Here is a 21871-nt window from a genome sequence, read left to right as displayed (position 1 = left end):
TAACAGCTCTTGCCCCTACAGTGTGTTAAGGCTATACGGGGGATCTTTGTCTTTTGTGTGCGTGCGTGTGTGTGCGTATGCATGTGTTTGCGTGTGTGTGAGTATGTGTGCGTATGTGTGCGTGGGTGTGCGTGCGCGCATGTATGATTGAGAGCGAGCACGCGCGCAGGAGTTGTACCATGTGTGAGCGAGCGTGTGTGAGTGTGGGGGGAGCGGTAGTGGAGCGGTTAGCACGCTGCACTACAAACCTCGCGATCCCGGGTTTTGATTCCTGCTCACGGCCACCAACACCAGTGACGACTCAAATGAACACCCGGTGCGATGTGTAAACATTGGCACTAAGAAGACAAAGGCGGGCGGGCGTGGTGCTGGCCACCCACCCCCTCATGTGCCGTGCCATGCCTTCATAGGTGCTCGCTAACAGCACATTCTCCGATCGTATGTTAAGGCTACACGGAGGATCTCTGTCTATGTGAGTGTGCGATAGTGAATGAGCATGTTGTGACTTATGCAAGGGGCGATAGTGTAATGGTGAGTGCGCTGATCTTTTAACCTGGCAACCCCAGTTTGATTCCTGCTCACAGCCAACATCGGTTATCTTGCATCAGACATCGCTTCCATATCCCCAAATCTAACTCTCCAATCCTGGTTCTCATTATTATTTTTGTGCGGTAATGTGTCTTAAGCACGTGCCTTTGATGCTATCTGTGGCGCCTCGTGGCCCCATTGTGGAACTTAGAATGCGCTGTAAATGATAAGATGTATCTCACCTGTGCCTACAAGGATTTTGTTTTAGATGAATAAATGAATAATGAATTTGTGAATTGTAGTTCAGAGCCGAGTGGTGAATGGCTTTCCCAGCGCGTGGAGACAAACGTCGGACGTGCGTTGCTTGGCACGACCCGAAAACACGTCGGAGAGCCGTGCAGTAGGGAAAACCTACGCAGCAGTAACATTTTGTGGCGAGATGTTAACTACCTCGCCTGGTGTACAGGAGGTCATGCGTTCGATCCGGATGCTGATGCCTGTATATTTGGAGTTTGCATGTCTCTCCCCTCGTGGTCGTGTGGATTTTTCTCCGGGTCCTCCGGTTTTCCCCTCCACATTCAGAAACACGCGTTTAGAGTATTTGGCTGCTGTAAATTTCCACGCGATAAGCCACTTCGTTGGGCTTTCATTTGTGGCCAGGTTCGCTTCTGAAAAAGATCAATATAGCTCAGTTGGCCTTACCTGGTAAAATAAAATAAAAATAGATATATCAAATCGATCATTGCTGATCTTGTTGCTTTTGCAGAACTCCTTCAAGTCATCAACGAAGAAGAAAAAGCGGACTTCCTTCAAGCGAAAGCCCAGCAAGAAAGGCATGGATGTAAGTGGGGCCACGCGGCTGCGCTCGGGGGCCTGTTTACCTTCGCGCCGCGGTGTTACATGTCGATGAAGCGGCAGCTCATGTAAAACACGCCATCAATAATTCAGACTCCCCCGCAGTTGTTGCCGTTAAATTATACATCAAAGTCAGTAGGGTATCGTCATAAAGGCATACAATAATTTTTTTTCCCCGCGCACACGCACGCATTTACTCACAAAAAAACAATCAGCGCGTGTCTGTGCAGTTGGAGGATCCACGCGGGCCGCTTCAAAATTCTTGTATTCGCCTGCCTGCGTTTTTTTTGTGTTTTTTGTGCTTTGAGGAGCAGGAAAGCAAGTGGCGACCATTCATCATTAAACCCCTCCCCTCAGCGCTCACGAAGCCCGTGTTGATTTTCATCAACCCCAAGAGCGGGGGGAACCAGGTACGAAGCGTGGTGGATTGTTGTTGTTATTTGCTGCTGCTGCTGTTGCTGCTTTGCAGGCCGTGCTTTTGGTGTGTGTTTATCGCGGTTTTTTTTCTCCCCCCAAACGCGACACCGCTAGGGGGCGCCAACGTATCGTTCATGGGACGCGCACAACAGGGGACCGTGATTGGCTCGCTTCCGAGGGAGCGAGTTGGTCTCTGGGGCCGCGCGCAAGCCTCGTCTTCGCCGCGATATAATTTTCGACGATGATACGATGTCAAGTCACGTGCGATGGCGATTATCGCGATATCGGTTTGTGATTGTGCTTAACGTCTCGTTGGTATTGTTTCTGCGCCTTTGCCGCCGTACGCTTGCGAATGAAAATGACTTGAACGGTCTTGAAATGCAGTTCACTCTGCACAAGCCTGCAAATAAGTCTTCTAATGATCGCAGTCTTTAATACACGTGCCGTCAGTTACGCAAACTAAGGCATAAAAAGAATAAGACGACGTCATATGAAATACATAATATATAATACACGTGTTTTTTTGGGTTAGATCGCTTAAAAATATGTGTCGTTAACACCGCCACCACCATCACAGCCAATTAGTAAGTTTGTCCGGTAAACAGAACATGCCAATTCATCACTAGTACAGCACACCGATGTGTTGGAGAGCAAAGCCACAACATTTACAATCTGAGGCTGACGGCATGGTCACATGAAATGTCCATGTCACCAGCCTCTCCTTTACAAAGCAATAATTTAATTGATAAACGCTATTTCCTTCGACCTTCAACTATTTTAAATGCATGTTCTGTTGCATGCATTTAAAAGCATTTCAGAATAACGATCTTGTGCAAAACAGACGATGCGGTTCTCATGGATCTCGTATCTTAACGATATCCACGATAACAGCACCTCCGATTGGCGCGGTTGGCTACGTATGGCGCGAAAGACGTTAAACATAAATACGTCACAATGTCTTACCGTCGCCATATCACGCAGCAAGCCTCACTAACGCGAGCATTCTTGTGGGGCCCTCCTCCTCTGTACGGCTGTTGTCTACGTAGAGCCACCGCTGTGACTTTACATTGAGGTGTTTGAGCCAGATGATTTTGCGTCAGGAGTCGGGTCATGCGAGTGGCGTGGAGGCGTCCGACGCGGCTAGTGATATTGCAATAACACCGCAGTGATAACGCTGTGCAACAATAATTTTTTGTCCCTGGGTATTGAGTGTTATTTACTCATTGCTTATGCCTCAAAAGTACAGAAAATGGCTGTTATTCCCCACGAACTTTGCTTTTGTGACCAGGACAGTGATATTTTGAAATGTACCTATTTTCCAAAACATTCCAGATAGATTCAGTGCCCACCAGTTCGATTTAGTTCCAGCTGCCTAAGTGGATACATATCTGCATTTTTCTGAGATGGCATCAAGAGGCTGCAAGCATCCGGCAGACGCAATTTGCTTTGTCTGCGGCCAATTTATCAAGGCAAGAGTGAAAAAGTACTCTGTGGAAGCATCTGCTAAGATGTGTGAGGCCTACAAGGCATATTTCGGCATGCCTGTCGGGGATCAAGACAAACCCTGGGCACCTCATTTCACCTGCGAGCAATGCAGACAAACTCTGGAAGGTAAGATGGACAATTGTTGCTTGGAATTTTATGTTATAAAATCTGTTACAATTTGTAAAAGTGTAAAAGTTTTTAAATTTAAAATGTTTTACAATTTTCAATGTTATTGAAAAGATATATCATATATGAAAAATGTTGCGAGAATCTCTTACACATTAGTCATGGGTGAAATAAATGTATTTTTGTAGGATGGTACGGAGGGGAAAAGAGAGCCATGAAGTTCGCTATCCCAATAATTTGTCGGGAACCCACTGATCACTCAAGCAACTGCTACTTCTGCATGGTGGACCCTGCCAAACGTCAGACTGGCAAGAATGCACCTGCTATCACATATCCGGACCTTCCTTCATCCATCGCGCCAGTGCCACACTGCCATGAGCTCCCCGTATCCACTCCTCCGGAGAGAGAGCAGCTGTCTTTAGAAGAGAGCAGCAAGTCAGAGAGCGAGGAAGACATTGTAGATCCAGATGACAATTTCAGAGGTGGAGCTGAGGAGAGAAACCCATACTACCCCAACCAAAAAGACCTCAACGAATTGATCAGAGATCTTAGTATCACCAAATCCAATGTCGAGCTTTTGACGTCTAGGCTCAAGCAGTGGAACTTGTTGGATAAAAGTGTACAAGTCGCAGATCAGAGGAAGCATCACCAACCTTTTTGCAGCTTCTTCACCCGTCAAGATGGGCTCTGCTTCTGCCACAATGTGACCAGTCTGTTCAAGGCAATCGGAATCGCCTGTAACCAGAATGAGTGGCGCCTCTTCATTGGCAGTTCATCCGGGAGTCTCAAAGCCGTGCTGCTCCATAATGGTAACAAGTACCCGTCTCTTCCCCTGGCTCACTCGGTGCAACTCAAAGAGGATTACAACAACATCAAGACCTTGCTGGATGCCTTGAAGTATGATGAGTACGGCTGGGAGGTCATCGGAGACCTCAAAATGGTCGCATTTCTGATGGGTCTCCAAGGCGGTTTTACCAAGTTTCCCTGCTACAAGCAACTGAGGACCATTTACTACGCGAACACCAAGGCACACTACCACAGGCGGGACTGGCTACAGTGGACCGAGTTTTTTGTGGGGAGGAACAACGTCAAGTGGGAGCCACTGGTGGACCCCCGGAAGGTGCTGATGCCACCACTGCACATCAAATTGGGCCTTATGAAACAATTTGTCAGCGCCGTAGATATGGAGTCGGCAGCCTTCAAGTACCTTCAAGACTAAGCTGTCTGAGGCAAAGATCAAAGCCGGTGTCTTCGTCGGACCACAGATAAAGAAGATCCTGGAGTGCAATGAATTCCCCAAGAAGCTAACCAGTAAGGAGAAAGCAGCTTGGAACAGCTTTGTCGCAGTGGATCGGGGCTTCCTGGGCAATCACAAGGTCGAAAACTCTGTGGAGCTGGTTGAGACTCTGGTGAAGAACTACGGCACAATGGGCTGTAGGATGTCCATCAACGTCCATATCCTTGATGCTCATCTTGATAAATTCAAGGAGAACATGATGGGAGACTACATTTGGGAGCTGATTCGTGAAAGTTATTTATAGTTTAATAGTAAATCTCGAAAAACTACCCACTTCTAAATATTTAGTAGTCATTTTTGTATGACTTTAGGATAAATACATGTTAATTTTGATTAATGTTTTTTTCTGACTTTACGTGAACGAAAATACACAAATTCGCCCGTTTTCGCAATGAAAATAAGTACATTTCAAAATCTCACTGTCCTTTTCTCAAAAGCAAAGTTTGTGGGGAATAATAGCCATTTTCTATACTTTTTAGGCATAAGCAATACAAAAAATTACACTTACTACCTAGGGACAAAAATTGCGTCACATTGTGTAATTATCGATTCGTTAAATACCCGCAAGTGGCTGTGTGTTAGGTGGGGTGGTGAATGTAAGGTTCATAAGTTAAATGTTGCCGTTATCCGGCAAAGTCATTGACCACATTTCCTAAAAGTGATTAAGCAATTGAAATTGGAACAAGTGTTTTTTTTATAACACGAATCAATCTTGTTGCATTTACGCTCGTGGTCTTTTTTAATTGTAAAACGTTAACGATGATTGATTTCAGTTTGCGTGGTTGCCGGCTACCTTGATCCCAATATAAAATTAAGGGTTTAAGAGCACGCGGCTCACAATCGTAAAGTTACAAGTTAAAATTCCGGCCGGGGTTCAGGCCGGAACCCTTCAATCTCCCAGGGTTGAATAAAATAATTACCACTTTGCGTCGCAGTCAAGAGCAGTTGTCCCACGAGTAGACTCGCCTCCGGCCGCAGGAATGTGGAGTAGGTTCAAGGCCGTGATACGCGGGTTGGCGGGGCACCGCCACGTGCTCAGGTTGAGCAGTGCTCAGGTTGAGCAGGAGACCGCTTCCACTCGACTGCCACGAAGGGCGACGGGCGTCCTGACGCGCGGACGCTCACCGCCGCCGCCGCGATCTGTGTTTGTGCCTCAGGGGACGAAGGTCATGCAGACGTTCATGTGGTACCTCAACCCCCGGCAAGTCTTCGACCTGTCGAACGGTGGCCCCAGGGACGCGTGAGTTTCGCAGCACCCCTAGTTTGTCTTTTCTCTCTCTCTCTCTCCCTCGCCGTCTCTCCTCACGGTCAACCACGACGTTCCCCTCGGGCTCTGCCTGCCGGGTCGCGGCAAGCACGGCGGCTTTTTTTTTTGTGACGTGCGAATCGCGTTAGCTCAGCCGGCGGGGGTGGGGGGGAGGAGGTTGGTGGGGGGCTACGGACAGTGATCGTGCAAACCTCGTCACGCCCCCCTAGGAATTAAGGCGACGACACGGCCAATCCCGACGCCCGTCGGAACGCCCGCGGCCGCTTCCTTTGAGGGGAACGTCGCGCGTCGCAACGGGACTTTGCCTCCCTTCACCTGCCGATCTTGTGGGCTCGTGAAACGGCGATCCGGAACTCGGCCCCGCATGTGACGGCGTTGCGTTCCTGCTGCTGTGATTTCATTAAGAGGGATTCGCCGTGTGGAAAATCAATTTGGTACCAGTGTGTGCGCTTGCTCAATAAGCATTGCTGCTGGGCGCTATGCCCAGCTTGCAAATAGCCGCAGCCACGGGGACATCTGCTGGCAACGAGTGAACTCCCGTTTCAGTTTTCAATCAGTTTCCCCCCCCCCCCCATCCGCAATTTAATGCGCTTGGCCATTATCCGTATTGCAAACAGGGCCCATTAGCAATTTTAATGACATATTAAAAGGTTAATGGGTTGGTGTGGAAGATAAAATGCATTAAAAAAGTAAATTGGTACATTAGTGTGCTCCAACCCACACTTAATATAGACCGCATAATTGGATCATATCGCAACTGTGCTAAATGCCTGAAGTTTGATTTGGCGCTAAGAGAATCGGCCGGCCCGAAAAAAAAAAAAACTTTTTGACAGCGAGTTTAAACTTTTCATTGCCACATCGATTTGTAATTTCTGAAAATTGATACCTCACTGCGGGAAGAAGCATAACAACACGCTACGATTGTTGCCCACACCTCCATGGCCCTCGGCGTTCCTTGCGGTGTCTTCCCGTGCTCATAATTATCTGCGGGGCGCATCCTTGCAGTTGCCGTGTGTAAAGTGAGAATCACGAAGCTTATACCTAGCGAGTCCCATCGCCATCCCCACTGCCACCACAGCCACCGCCACCACCCTCATTACCATCACCACCACACTACCGCCATAGCCACCGTCACGACCTGCGCCACCACCACCACCTCTAGTCACCCCAGCCACAGCTACTTCTACCAGCACCACCATCTTCACCATCTGCACCACCACTACCACCGATTAGCACGGTTGCCAATGTACGATATGAAATAAGTTCTACACACTTTACATACAGCCACCGTTACCACCACCAGCACCAGCACCACAGCCACCACCATGACCACCAGCTCCTCATGTAAACGCTCTTTTATTTGCCAATAACACCTTCATATGTAGAGGACTGCAGGTTTTGAGGCAGGGGGGGGGGGAATGTTGTGCACACTGGCCGCGTGGGACTGCCTCTCTCGGTTATCACCACCAACGCCATCGGTAACCTCTACCGCAATCATTACCACCACTACGACCACCAGGAGCAGTGGCGCCAGAAACAGCGGCACCAGAATCACCAGCAGCCGCGACCAGCAACTGAGGACCATTTACTATGCGAATCAACGCCACTCTTAACACCACTGCGTAGGTTTTCGCAGCTATGGCGTGCGGCTCTCCGATGCGTGTTTCGGTTCTACGGCGTGCTGTTCTGCCACGTTATCCGGTGCTTCAACTTGCGGTACTTGGGAGTTTCTTCAATGTCCGGAATTTATTTCCTGAAGCAGCTCCCAGCATTTGCAGCGAAACGTCGTGCCGAACAACAGCCGGTGCGACCCGAATGCGCGTCGGAGAAGCGCGATTAGTTCGTCTCTTCATTCTCAAAACTGTTGTGGTTTTTTGTATTGCTTGGTAACACGCGGCTCTCTGTTTGCTCAATTTTCTGAAAAAAAAAAGCAGAGACGGGCCGGCGCGTGGGTCGAAGGGAAAGCGTTGCGTTAAATTCATGCAGACTCGTGAGTTGCCTCACGTGCCCATTAGTGCTCGGTCCTGTTTTTTTAAAAGGCAACAGCGGTTGCGTAAATCCGTCAAAATTGCCCAGCAGGATGTTAAACACACAGCGGCAGATCATTTGAGAGCCACAAGAATTATGCCGCCCTAATTAAATGTGACACTTTTGGAATGAGTCAGCATTTTTTGGCCTAATGGCTTGCTCTGTGATTCTGGCGTCGATGTCAGACATCCGTTGTGTTGTCATTAATTTCACAGACGTACGATTCGCAAAGTGGCTTTCTACTTCTGATTAATTCACGTTTTAATTGTTACCGTTAAACGTGAAGCTGACTTGATAATTAAGAGCTGTAAAAACAGTAAAAGGTTAATCGTCATTGTGTCGGCGTTCGTCGCTCACGACGACGTTTGAGATTAAACCTTTAAGACCCAGAAAACTTTACGTCTGAAGCGAGTGATATTAATAGCGCAGACGTCCAATAATAAACCACGATTACAATTGAGCGCCTTTCACGTCTCCATTATTCACACCCCACCCCCTCGCGAGCTGTTCTCTGCCGCCGATGACTGTCGTTTGTGCCTCTCGTGTCTCGCTGCCTTCCAGGCTTGAAATGTACAAGAAGGTTCCGAATCTGCGGATATTGGCTTGTGGCGGGGATGGCACGGTGGGTGAGACTGCATGCCCTTCCGGCGGACGTTCTCTCTCTATTGTGTCTTCCTCCTCATTCGGTCTCAAGCTTCCCGAGGGGTTGTTTGCGGGGCGAGCGTGGTTTTCCGCGCTGGGTGGGCCGACCGGTGGCGCTGCAGCTCGACCCGGCTTTTGGGTCTCGCTTCATTCACGGCGCTCGATGCTTGCTTGGGCGCAGATTTGACGCGTTTCTCGATGCTTCTCCCGCATATTTTCAATGACATGTTTGTCCCACGGCAAAATGCTTTTCCTTGCTGGTACATACATAAGCATATTTATTACTAATACAACTAAACAAAGGCTCATTGAGTAAAATGCACAATTTGCTTGATTGGTCTTTCTTGGTTCAAATGTTGACGTGAATATCCTGAAGACAAATATACCGAGGAGCGGTGGTGCAGGGGTTTTGCGCATTGCAATCTGAACCCCCGGTGACCTGAGTTTGACTCCCGGCCATGGCTAACATCAACAGCGAGTAATATCTGAATCGGTCGTGGGTCGTCAAACACCGCTGTACCGATCAACCCGTAACGATCGTCGCGGTGAAGTGTGCTAAAGCCAAACTCCCTTGACCAACACTGCATAGAGACCGAGACATTTGTCGAGCAGTGAACTGGCAAAATGCTGAACATTATTCAACTGAAGTTGTTGTATATATCCTGTTTTGACCCAGTCGTGAATTCCATCTCTCAATTAAATCTACTCCTGGCTTCCCACCACAGCCCTCACCAGAAGTGTTGCTCGTTTTACGCACTTGGGAGGTATGATGGGCTGAGCTCATCGTCATTACCATGCCACCATGCGGAGTGGCTTCAGCTATGCCACTTTTCTTTTTAGTAATTCCCTTTAAAAACAGAGCAGAGTTTATCTTGTAACAAAATACTATTTGTGCTTATTAAGAGTCTAAATATGACTCCATCTCAAGACATGAGTCGTGGGAGGGCGGAGGGGGGAAAGAGAGCCATTGAAGGGTGATTGCTTCAAATTTATTTTTTAGAGAGGGAACGGATAAAGAAACGGCATTGGAAAAAGAGGCCAAGGAGTAGAAAAAAAGAACGATGGTCCCTGACGACTCAGGGACGAGGAGAAGGAAGCTCAAGATCAGGCAGGATGCTGGGAGCCAGAGACACAGCCATTGAGCAGAGGGCTAAACAAGAAGAACGAGAGAATGACAAACATTTTTCAAAGCTAATATAAAAGGTTGCTTTTCTACTGTTTTCACCATTGACCTCAGCCGTGACACCACCAGTAATTCCTTGCAACTCCTCTCAATCTCGTACGTGTCTCCTCCTCCTGCTGCTGCTGCTGCTCCTCCTCCACCAGGTGGGCTGGATCCTGTCGGTGCTGGACCAGCTGCAGATGAACCCCCAGCCGCCCGTGGCGGTGCTGCCTCTGGGCACGGGCAACGACCTCGCGCGCACGCTCAACTGGGGCGGGGTGAGTGTCGCCACGCGTGGCCCACGCGTGTTCAGGGCCAGGGGTGGCACTCACCACCACGGGGGGGGGGGGGTGGGTGGTGGGGGGGGCTCGAAGCAGAGACTTAATTTGGGTGCATCGCCTGACAAGCTGCATAACTTCTTCATTGTGTCAGAGTTGTGCGAAGTAATTAAGGGAATTTGACTAGTTGCAATTAAGATAATAGTCCTAGACTTTTTGTGGAGTGTCACCTCGGTTAAATATGCAAGATCAAGATGTCATCATGGCCAAAGCCATTGATAGTAATGATTATTACAACAGTAATTATTATTATATATCCAGGATTCTTTTTCCGGCAGGGTCCTGCATTGGCTTGTCATGTTGAGGTGTGTTCAGCCCAACGTCGGGCTGTTTATGCATGGGGGGAGGGAAACTGGAGCGCACGCGTGCCACCGCACCTCGCCCGTGCTCTCTGCCATTTGGCGGATCCCCGCGGCTGCCGTGGGCGCGCGAACCTCCTAACACTGTCTGTCCCTCCGCCACGGGGAACGTTGACGGTTTGCCGGACAGGGCTACACGGACGAGCCGGTCTCCAAGATCCTGTCGCACGTGGAGGACGGCCTCATCGTGCAGCTCGACCGCTGGAACCTCGACCTGCAAAGGAACCCCGACGTGGGCCCCGAGGAGTTTGACGACGGCGTCCAGAAGGTGAGCGGAGGCCCACGTGGCCGAGCCGGGCCGGGCGCGCGCTCCCGCTCGGCAACGTGCTCAGTAATCTGCATCGCGCTGATTGGCTGCATCGCTCTCGTCATGTCGCCACTCTCCCTTCCTTCCGTTGTTGTCGTTTTTGCTCCGTCGTGTTCATTTTGGTTTTTGTCGCCCCTTATCGGGTGCTTCGCTCCGGTTAGGTCCGTCGCTGTCGCTAGTGCCGTCGACCGTTTTGTCTCCATCGCTCTACGCGCTCTGGTTATCTCCGTCACTTCCGCGTCAGCTTCGATGCGCCCGTTAGCTCCGTCGCTCTCGATTGCTTCAGTACGATCGTCCACCTCGTTGGGTCCACCACGAATGTTCGCTCCATCCCGTATGTAAGCTTCTCTTGCCCATTACCATCAGTTGTTGCCCGGGTGAGATGGCCCAACAGGTGATTATCCAAAGCGCGACACTTAAACAAGATAACCGGGCTTAATGAAACTTGACATTTCACAATTTTAGCCATGTTATCACGTCCACAAATTACATCCCCGGTATAATCCTCTTTTTTTTTGTAAAATCCATTATCTCTGTTTTGGCAAATCGCCCGATGATGCTGGATGTAATTACCAGCGAAACGTCGTACTACTCAAATTGTAAATGTTGTGGATTTACTCTCCAACACACCGGTGGGCTGAAGTTGTAACTAACTGGCGCATTGTTTACGTGACAAACCTTACTGGCTGTGTCGGGTGGTGGAGGGTTACAGCACAATACTTACGTGATCTAACGAAAAAACCTTTATTATGAATAATATTGGTCGCGAAAGCCTACGAGTTAAACATCTCATCCGTATAAATGTAAAAAACAAAATTATACATTTTATTTTAAAGTACGGTCTGCGTGTGTGTGTGTATAGTGACGAGCGGCGGTGTACCACCTAATCTAAGCTGACGTGAGTTCCTTAGAGTTCCCCGTGATTCTGAGCACTCAGTCTCTTCTCACGTCGCTCAACCCCTGAAGGACCTCGCGACCTCCATCTGCACTTCCGCCCCCACCTCCTGCTTTCGCTGCTGCTGAGCCCCACCATCCCCCACACCTTCGCCGCATCCCAACTCAGCTGCTGAGATGCGATGACGACGCGCCACGCATCCAAATCGTGTCTGCTTTGTGTACATGGCGTTGTTGGTGAGTCTAGGACACCCAAGTTGAAATCCTGGCCATGTATTCCCCGTGGAAATTGATATCGGAATGCGGCCTGGGCTCTGCAGTGTATGTATGTTGAACGTCTTTCGCACCGTATGTAGCCAACCACGCTAATCGAAAGTTAGCACAGTTGGCTGTATGGCACTGGTTTCTGGTGGTCAACAATGAGCACCGAGGAGACGAAGGTGGTGGCGATGCTTAATTCTAGCCTTGCCCCTCCCCTAGATCCCCTGTCAAATGCCACGCAGCCCATAATAGGTGCTCACCAACGTCACGTGCTCTGATAGTCTGCAAGGCTGTACGAGGGGGTGTGTTCGTTTTATATCCTGTCCGAACAACTTCGCCAGCTCAAAACGGTCTGATATTGGTTCTCGTCTTAAAAAATCAACGCACGAGGGGGTGGGGAAATAAACATGTGGCCATGTCAAAGAGGCTGCATCTCACACCGATATAACACGCTCAATGACGTATTTGTTCAGGGAAGTGATGTTGTGTGGGGCGAGGGTTGGAGGATCACACAGATTGTTGCGAAGCTCCCTTCCTGTGGTGGTCGAGGAGGTGATCATTCCCTGGCTGCCCAGGAGAAGAGCAATGCAGCAAATAGGTTCATCTCCCATGAGTACCCAGCTGTGTACGGGGATCGAGTGTTGCCCCCTCTCACCCCACCCCTCGCACGCATGTGTTTTCCCCCGGTGCTCCAGTTTCCTCCCCACGTGGTATAAACGCTCATCAATTGCCAGAAGAAGAAAAAAAAAACTCAAAATAGCAGGACTTTCATGAAAAAGAGTGCTCGGACCCAAGTGCGATGTCGCAGGATGCACTTGAAGTAGTCGTTACTCTCATTCATTTAGTGAGGATTAGCAGCGGCGACAACATCCCAGGTGTTCCCATGAATCTGTCCGCAAGCTTTCCTTCGGTTTTACCCACGTGCTTGGCTGTAGCCGTCAAAACAAAGTTACGGACCGTGTGGAAAACGAGCGCAGTCCGCGCTCCTTCAACGGAGGCATATCAGTACTGCACGAACTCTCTCCCAAGAGCCCCTCTCGGGTATGGCAGACCACGGGATCTCCAGGCCCCGAACCTATTGCCACGCTTTAAGAAGAGGGATCCGCGTAACGCAAACGTTGGTGTCGTGTGGAAAAAAAAAAAAGGACCCTCCCTGCGGTCTGCGCCAATTTTCAATCTCCACCAAGCGTTGCGTCTGTAATGTTTTGCCGTCCGTGTGTCAACAATCGCCGGCGTCTCCCCCCCTGCCCCCCTTCCCGCGCATTGTTTTGGAAATATCGAGCGGTGGATTTTTGTCATCCACGGGCTTTTTTTTGTACGCGAAAATATGGAGCAGGAGCTCCCCAAATGAAAATTTCCCCCCGCCGCTGCCTCCGCCGCCACCGCGGAAAGTTCCACCGCAGGCAATGGAACTGATGCATATTTCAGTAGCAATCTGCTCTTGATGGAGAATAAAATAATAAGATAAATTCCCCCTCCCACCCCCCCCCCCCCGCAGAGATGTGGTGATTGAGCCGTGCGCTCCGCATGCCCCCCCCCCCCGCCCCTCACGGCTTGTCTCTCTGAGGCTCTCTGCCCTCTTCATAGCCCCCTTTTAAATGCTTTCGATTTACAGTGTGTCCACCTTGCGCGTGCCGCGGGCAATGCTGCTCACGGCGATTGAGTTGCTCGCGCATTTGCAACCCCCCCCCCTCACCCAACTTATTACGCGCGGGCGGTTAGGTTTGGGGTCGTGGCTTTTAATAGGAGCTCCGCTCTGCATTTCGAATCGAGGGATTTGCAATGCGACCATCGGCTTTATCTGCCCCACAGCACAACAAAGAGTACAGCTCGTGTTCGTGCACCTTGGTAAAGAGAAAAGGTGCACACGGAGCAAGCGTGTGCGTATAAAGCCTACACATTTACAGTCATGTGATAGATAATTAGAGGAATGGCGACGGCTTGGAACGGCCTTCACTCGGCGGTGAATTGATCACGACTGAGGATGATGACGACGACGACGATATGATATTATTTAAACAATATTAACTCGCTGTCAAAGAGAGAGAGAGAGTGACCCAGTGGTGTGAGGAACTACAGACACGCAGGAAGGCAGCCACACGGTGAGGAGGAGGTGGTACTAACAATTGCTCAAGCTCTGCGGTCCTCTATTAAGGTGTTATCGGCCAGTTATTGAGAGTTTAGCACAGTTGGCTACATCTTGTACAAAAAAGGTTCAACATACATGCAAACATCACGATGACAGGCCTTTGTCAAGCCACTGCTGGATGAAGTCCACGTTGGTCCTGTGGGTTCCTTGAGCATACTTCACCACACCGGATGTGGGTTGGTGAACAGGTGGGCCCACGACCGGCTCGAATATCATTATCCACTGATGTTAGCCATGGCCGGGAATACAACTCTTTGAAGCGTAGTTCGCTCACTACTGTGTCCCCTCTAACCCATTCGGTGTGGTTCACATAATATGCATTGTAAATTTGTACACACGTGCATTTTTTTTGCCCAGAAAATGTTCAGCTTTCTATTTTATCTTAATTCACACAAAACAGATGCTGGGTCAGGCCAATGGGACCCTGGTTTTGGTCGGGATTTAATTAGAATAGTTTTTTGATGCTGCCATTTCGGATGTCATTAAGGAGTGCACCAGTTACGGACACTGTCAGACATTCTGGCTGGCTCAGAGTCTACCAGTTGGGGGAAGTCTTTCAAGAATTGGAAATAAGACTTGATCACAGCGTGCTGTGATTAATAATGCATGCGACTGCTTTGGGTTCAAATAGTCAAATAAATAAAAACCTTCACGCATGCAGACAGGCATACACCTTTTGAAGATTCAAAGCAATGCACAGTCGAGTATGACAGGTGCCTTTAACCAAATCAACCGTAATGCGCTCCATCTCGTCAGATCTTGGAAGCTAAGCAGGTTCAAGCTGGGATAGTGCTTGGATTGGTGCCTGTCGTGCACAACAGGTTGTTGCTGTGGGGCTACATCGTGGGAAGTGCAGCAAAATCCGTTGTCGTACTGCACTTCTACGCTCCCACGTCTATGCTCCCCCACCACTTTGACCAACCCGCACCCACCTGTATGGTCGTATATTTACCTGCACGACTGCAGGGAGGCTTTCATCCAGCAGCGGATCGACTAAAGGGCCGTTGGCGTGCGCACGGCTGGCACTCCTTGTGTCTTATCGCCTCCCCGCCTCAGCGCAACGCGTTCCGTCACGCGGCTGCCCCCGTGCTGCATCTGCGCTCTGAATGCAATTTGCGTTGCGCGAGCGGGTGGCCCTGGCGGGCGTGTAGGGGCGGCGGCGAAGCGGAAGATAAAGCGCTATCGAGGCGCGGTTTTTTTTTGCGCGCCGATCGAGGCACACGAGCTGTATATGCGTGTATGGAGATAAGCAGCCAACGGGACAATTTGTCAACTGTCAGGGCCTGCGCGGTTGGCAGGCGGGCGGTCGGGCAGACTGGCGGGCGAGTCAAGTGGCAAAAAAAAGAGAAAACGGTCGCCACGGTGAACTGTCGTCTTTCCTTCCCCCCCCCCGCCCAACCAAAGCCTCTGTTAAATACGACTGAGATAAAATGAAAATGATGAGATTGACGGGCCTTTCCTGCCGCTTGACAAATTCGTTTTTGGGTAAATTGTTTTATCTGCTCACGTGCAGTGTGTATGTGTGTTCGAAATAAACTAATCGGCAATATTACAAGGCCATCTTGCGACTTTGCAATGTTTAGTTAAATGTTTTCCATGGTTGTAGTCGTGCGTTGGGCATCGAAGTGAAATTTGGCCTTTGTCGTTCGAGTGCTGTTACACGAGGAGTTTTTTTGTCGCGGAGTTTTGAATTTTTCTCTCCCAGAAATGTTTCATTAGGCAATAACTTACGGAGATGCGGATTGTGACCTCGCACCAGAGTGCACGTTCCACTCCAACGCAGCCACCTTCACCTTTTGTCTGAGCTGACAAAATAAGGAGGGGAGCAGAGGTTGATTAATCCACCCATTTCGTAGAAATTCACGAGAGAAATGCGGCGAAGTAAATGGCTCTGTTTATATTTTTTATCGCTCGTACTGCGTTTATGTCTGGGGCACATCAGAGAGGCATTTGTGCTCCGTCATCGGTAACGTCGCGTACTAGTTTTGACAGCCAGGAGTGTAGAACTAAATTGCACCGCCACTTTGTGTACGGCTCTAGTGAAAACTTGCCGCTGTTGCCGAAGGCTTTTTGGCAACCGCAGGCCTCGCTGCAGCACGTAGCTTGGACGGAAGCTAGATCGTTTATTAAGTGTTCGTGTTTGTTCGTGTGAGGCTCAGCTTTACTTGATGAAAAATGTCAATAGAAAGCGTAAAAGCTATTCTTATTTTTATTATTTTTCATAATTCTTGATACTGGCAAAAAGGTCCCATAGATATTGAGCATTAATTAATTGATGGGATTAGCGCTGAGCCTCTAATTCATGTAATGCGTTATGTGGCGATGCCGCATCGTCAATTGTGCACAATTACCAAAAAAATATTAATGCGTTCATATTCTTGGTTCTTTCGGTAAAGTCACGTAGATAGAAAACAAAAATCTAAATTAAAAGCAAAAAACCCACAACGTTCCGATCGCAACATAAGCAGTCTTCTTCAGGTGGATATGCGTTCATCAATTTATTAACGCGTTCATCAATAACACTGCGGGCCTACAAAAGGAAAAATATACATAATCGGCGATGGTTTTTGGACAATGGCCCTTCTTCATAGCGTTTTGCTGAGTTTGCGTGTAATTCATAGAACCATAGAGCTTGATTACCAATCATCAGGTGTGTGCAGTGGCTTAATTGACGCTCGTGTTTTTGCAACATTCTTAACCTGTGCCCCTGCTGGACATCTGTGAAAAAGAGCCTTATAGCTCACCGGATTCCTCCAGTATCAATAAACATTCTGAGATTCTGAAGAATAAATTGGTGGGTTGCGAGAACTGCAGCTGAGAAACATGAGCCGAGTGGACGCCCATGCTGGGCACTTGCACCGATCGGTGAGTGCAGTTCTACTCAGCGTGCAGCCATTCGATCGATGAGTTGTCGTGATTTAGGATCACGATCCATTTCAAGATATAGATTTGTTTTTTTTCCCTCTGCGTGAAAGAGTAGTGCCTCTAGTGGCGGCAGGGGTTGACGTGACCCTCTTGCGTAAAACATATAAATACAACATAAACATTGATAAAATAAAATATGAGAATGAGAATAAAATAATAAATTGATAAAATAATATATAATAAATTGATAAAATAAAATATTTTATTTTATCAATTTATTATTTTATTCTCATTCTACGTGACTTTACCGAAAGAACCAAAGAAAATGAATCCTTGCAGTCACGAAAGCTTTAAATCGAAATAAATACAGCATATAAATACAACATAAATACAACATATAAATACAACATATAAATACAACATATAAATACAACATATATATGAAAAGATAAAAAAGTAGATGCTTGCGCACGCGATTTCATGCAGGAATTGCGAGCTCAAGAATGGGTGTAAATGTATTAATCGACGCATCATTCCAGCCGCTTAATGTCTCTAACCACCGACTAGTTTCTGCAACTAGTTGCAAAAGTAAGTCCGTAGAGACCTGAATCATTCACATTGTGCGTCGGCATCTGGGCCAGAATGATATATTTTGACACCTATGGAATTGTCCGTGCGCTGTTGTTGTCCCTTTGCGGAGGAGGTAATGCGTCACAATCGCTTCCGACCGGGTTAAACACGAAGCAACACATTGAACGAGCGAGAAGACATCGCTCGACTCGGGGCATCAGCAGCGTTGCCGCAACGCCTCCGCGTGTGTTTTCCACGCGCCTCGTAGCGCGTCGCGATCCCGCCGTGGGATCGCACGCGAGGAAAAACGCGCGTGGTCTCGAGAGGCACCCAATGCGGCGGCGGCGGTGGCGGCGCCACCGAGGCTTTGCTCGTGAAGCGGGGGTGGGAGGGGGGGGGGTGCGTGTGGTCTCGACGGGGGGGCGTTCAACTCGCCACCAACACGGTTTGCGACGCCGGAGAAGGCGTTTTGTGCCGCGGGCATGGCCCGACGGTGTTCTCTGCGAGCACTTCACCTTAGAATAATGCGGGAGCTCGCCCGTTGTAATAAACCGCCCCTTTTAGAGCAGGGACGGTTCATTGATTGAGTCAATTAATCAGCTTAAAAACTATAATCGACTACTTTTTTTCTAGATCAATTGCTTGAGCCTCTAAAAATTACTTGTCTGCCTATTGAAGGCAGGAAACTCCCCCCCCCCCGCCCTTTACCCCTTCAAGTCACACTTTGCACGACACAACCGAAGATGCCGATGGCATCACCAAACCCCCAGTCCATCAGGGGCACACGTGGGAGACTACTTTTCCCCCCCTCCCCCCTCAACTATGTTCATTTAATCCAATGAGTCGAGTACTCGAACCGATAATCAGAAGATTAATCGATAACTAAGTAATCGGAGATCCCTCCTCTAGCTCTGTGAACCCACCGTGACCTTTTAGGGTGAAATTATATTGTGGGGTGGGCAGGGAAATCCCAAAGAATGTTAAGTTAATCGAAAATGCGTTTTTTTTAATGACACTAAGTCAAAGATTTCCACAGCAAGACACTGCCGCCAATTTGCCTTTAATCCACAGGACACAACGACCCTGCTGGGAATTGCAGCCATATGGTGTTGGTGGCCAACGAAGTGACCTCTTTTGGTAATTAGCCTCCAATCTCCACCGTGACGCTATGCTCGGAGTGGCATTTTGAATGGTTCCATGGGGTGAGTTGAAGGTAGTTTGAAGTGAACATTCCAGAGAGGACGTGACGGAGGTGTTTCAAATTTCGGATTGCTGCTTTATTTATGAAAACATGAGAACGTAACGTGTCGTAAGTCACGTAGGTATACCTACGTGACTTTACCGAAAGAACCAAAGAGTATGGATTCCTGCAGTCACGAAAGCTTCAAATCAAGATTGTGTCATAAATCGCGATCCTTTGTCAATGCCACTGCTGGATGAAGGCCCCCTCATGTCCCGTTTGGTCATGAAGGTTGTTTGGATCATTCGCTGAGCTGTGGTTGGGAATCGTACTCTGGTTGCTGTGTTCATAGCGAAGTTTAGCGAAGTGTGGCCAAAACAACCACCTTGACCAACACTGCATAGGAAGGCCTTCATGCAGCACTGGATTGACAAAGATCTGTTAGTATGAATTGTAACATATAAACCCGTACATGCTACTGCAGGATTATCGTTAGCACAATGCAAAGAAAAGAACACATATAAGACCCCCCCCCTGTATAGCCTGAAGAGGCTGTTGAGGCAAGTGCTACATACACTCACATTCACCCCCAGAGGTCACACAACTTAATAACGGCATGCTGTAACTACATCTGCCAATATTAATCGATTAATATATTCATTATTACACATTTGCAATATGCGTATCTCTTTGATTACGTTGAATTAATTTTATTTTTAAACTTCCTAATCTCTTACAGCGTTCAAATTTTTACTTCCTTCAGATCGGGATTCTGGAATTTCAAATGTATCCGTGATTCTAGGCCATGGTATGCATAAAAAATTAGCAAAAAAATATAAAAAAGTTGAGACGTGTAAAAAATATGATTACACATTTGCAAAATGAGTATCGATGGCGACCGGAACGATAATTGGGGAATGCCAGTCGTTACGCAAACATTTATAAAACACTTAATAATAACGTAACAATAACAATGGATCGAAATTACATGGTAATGATGCATCTTCAACATTACCATGTGTAATCGTGCCGGTAGCTGAGGCTGGGAAGACGGGTTTGAGAGCGGTGCTTATTAGCGCTTGAATTGGTTAATTAAAACGCCAGCTGTGAGGTGCTGGCAGTGGAAAAAACCTTTTGCCCGTTTCCAGGAGTGAGTAATTGATGGATAATGAGACAGCCGTTCTGGGCTGGGACATAGGGGGAGGTGTAAAAAAAAATATTGCGAAATCAGGAAGGGTAATTAACTGGGCTGACTAAACAAACAAACAGCAGCAGCGGCAAACAAAAGTTGCCGCGTTTTTTTTTTCTTCCCACACATTGTTTATTTCCGATCCTTTGTTCATTATTATTTGTGTCGTTCGTTTTTGGGGGACGCAGGCCTTCGGCGCGAAAGTTTATTTGATTCACGGCGGCCATTCGCAGCTGCAGCACACGGGAGGCCAAAGTTCACGGTGGGAGGATCATTTTTTTTAGTCCGCCCTTGAGACCGTCTCAAATGCCTTGACGGACGCAGTAGCGTCCGTCGATAAAGGCGCCTCGTCCGCTTGTGAGGCAGAGGAAAGCGGAGGCTTTCTCCTACGCAGAGCGCGGATTTAATTTGTTTCCACATTTACGAAGCGACATAGCGATGCGTGCATTGATTTGGGACGCAAAACACAAAATGATACGAACCAAACCGATCGTTGAAAATCGTTTGTTGCAGCTGGGGTCGGATGACTAGAAAGTCGACTCGTATTTCTTGGCATGCGCTCGTTTAAAGGCTCCTGGATTGATGGTTACGTCCACGTTGCGTTCAAAATTGTGAAAATTAAGTCACTTTTTAGAGTGTTTGGGTTATGAGAGTTCTAGCTCTCTAACCTGCTAAGTGATACAGGCAGCAGATGTGTAATTCAGGCAGCATCTGTGCACAGAGTGCATTCATTCATTGGCAGCAGTTGGAGAAGTGACTAGGATTAATATAATACAACACACACACACACAGTTGCCCCAGATTTCTAAGATTTTAATTTAAAAGTATGCAGTAAAACAACGAGTGTACGAAGGCATGTTAATTTCCATATTGAAAAATTCAATAATCAATAGCCATTTTGTGAGTCCATTGTTGGATGAAGGCCTCCCCCACACTGCGTTGGTTGTGGGATTGTTTGACCATACTTCATCACGTTTGTCTCACTGCAGCTTGGTAGAGTAGGTGCCAGGACTGGTTCGGATAACCTCGCCATGTACATCAGCTGCGACCAGGGATGGAACTCAGGTCGTTGGGTTCATAGCACAATGTCTTAAAGCCACTCTCTGCTGACATTTGTATGTTTACCTGTATATTGCATGTATATACGCAGATGCCTTTGCTTTCTTATGTTCACGTTTCTTCTGTGTCACCCTCATTGCTTTTTCCATAAATAAATGGCTTAGGTGCAAATGCCCCATAAAGCCAAATTCTCTCTCTATTTCTCCCGCAGTTACCGACTTTGTCTCTGCACGCGTTTTCTCCCTCGCTGCAATTGCATGCCTCCCGGCCACAGTGTCACAAGTTAATAATTCGCTCCGCAGTGCTCTGTTTTGTAGTCATTTGCCGAATTTCCGCGTGGCCCCCGTAGGTCATGCACTCAGATGACAGGAACGTTGGCCCCGGCAGCGCATTCTTCTACCGCATGCCATTAGGGCTTCCACATTTGCACTAAAGCATCTTATAAATACCACCCGGCTCCGGGCTTGACAGCTCTGCTGACGTATGAAAGAGCATTGCTTTTCGGGGGGTGATTTCTTTTTTCCGTGGCCAAAAGCAACAGCATCTAAATGCCACCGTAAAAAAAAAAGAGGTGTGTGCACACATTGCATTTCTCCCGCGGTCGCATGAAGTGCGTGGGCAGCATGGCGCTGTGCGTTCGGTTGACATGTCACGGTTTTAACGACGGTTGGCTGAAAATGCACGGGTCTTTTTGTTTTGTTTTCAGTGTTATTGTAAATAAAATAAAATCGATACCTCTCCGAGCTTTGAAACAGCTAACCCAGTACAGAGTGTAAATTAACCAAATGTGTCCCCACGTCGTGTGTCTGCTGTTACCAGGACTTAATTTCAGCCCGATCTGTCTGAGGCCATTGATCCAGGAAACATGTCCGCACCAGCACACCACATCTATC

General features: G+C 48.2%; 1 protein-coding gene across 11 annotated transcripts in view; it reads left to right on the top strand.

Moving 5' to 3' along the window:
• The window catches only part of LOC116940025 (diacylglycerol kinase iota-like), a 299404-nt gene that overhangs the window by 187683 nt on the left and 89850 nt on the right, over positions 1-21871 (top strand). For 10 of the 11 annotated variants that reach the window (XM_032949255.2, XM_032949257.2, XM_032949258.2 and 7 more), the window contains 6 exons: positions 1295-1369; positions 1692-1793; positions 5866-5948; positions 8565-8625; positions 9972-10085; positions 10635-10772. In XM_032949255.2, the coding sequence (XP_032805146.1) occupies positions 1295-1369; positions 1692-1793; positions 5866-5948; positions 8565-8625; positions 9972-10085; positions 10635-10772 (573 nt within the window). The remainder of the gene's footprint in view (positions 1-1294; positions 1370-1691; positions 1794-5865; positions 5949-8564; positions 8626-9971; positions 10086-10634; positions 10773-21871) is intronic. The other variant, XM_032949252.2, reaches the window with a different exon arrangement.

Source organism: Petromyzon marinus, chromosome 7 (genome assembly GCF_048934315.1).
Source record: "Petromyzon marinus isolate PM22_M1 ecotype Great Lakes invasive population chromosome 7, UKy_Petmar_22M1.pri1.0, whole genome shotgun sequence".
NCBI classification, from domain to species: domain Eukaryota; kingdom Metazoa; phylum Chordata; class Hyperoartia; order Petromyzontiformes; family Petromyzontidae; genus Petromyzon; species Petromyzon marinus.
The sequence above is the reverse complement of the archived record's forward strand: the minus strand, read 5'-3'. Positions and strand labels throughout refer to the sequence as shown.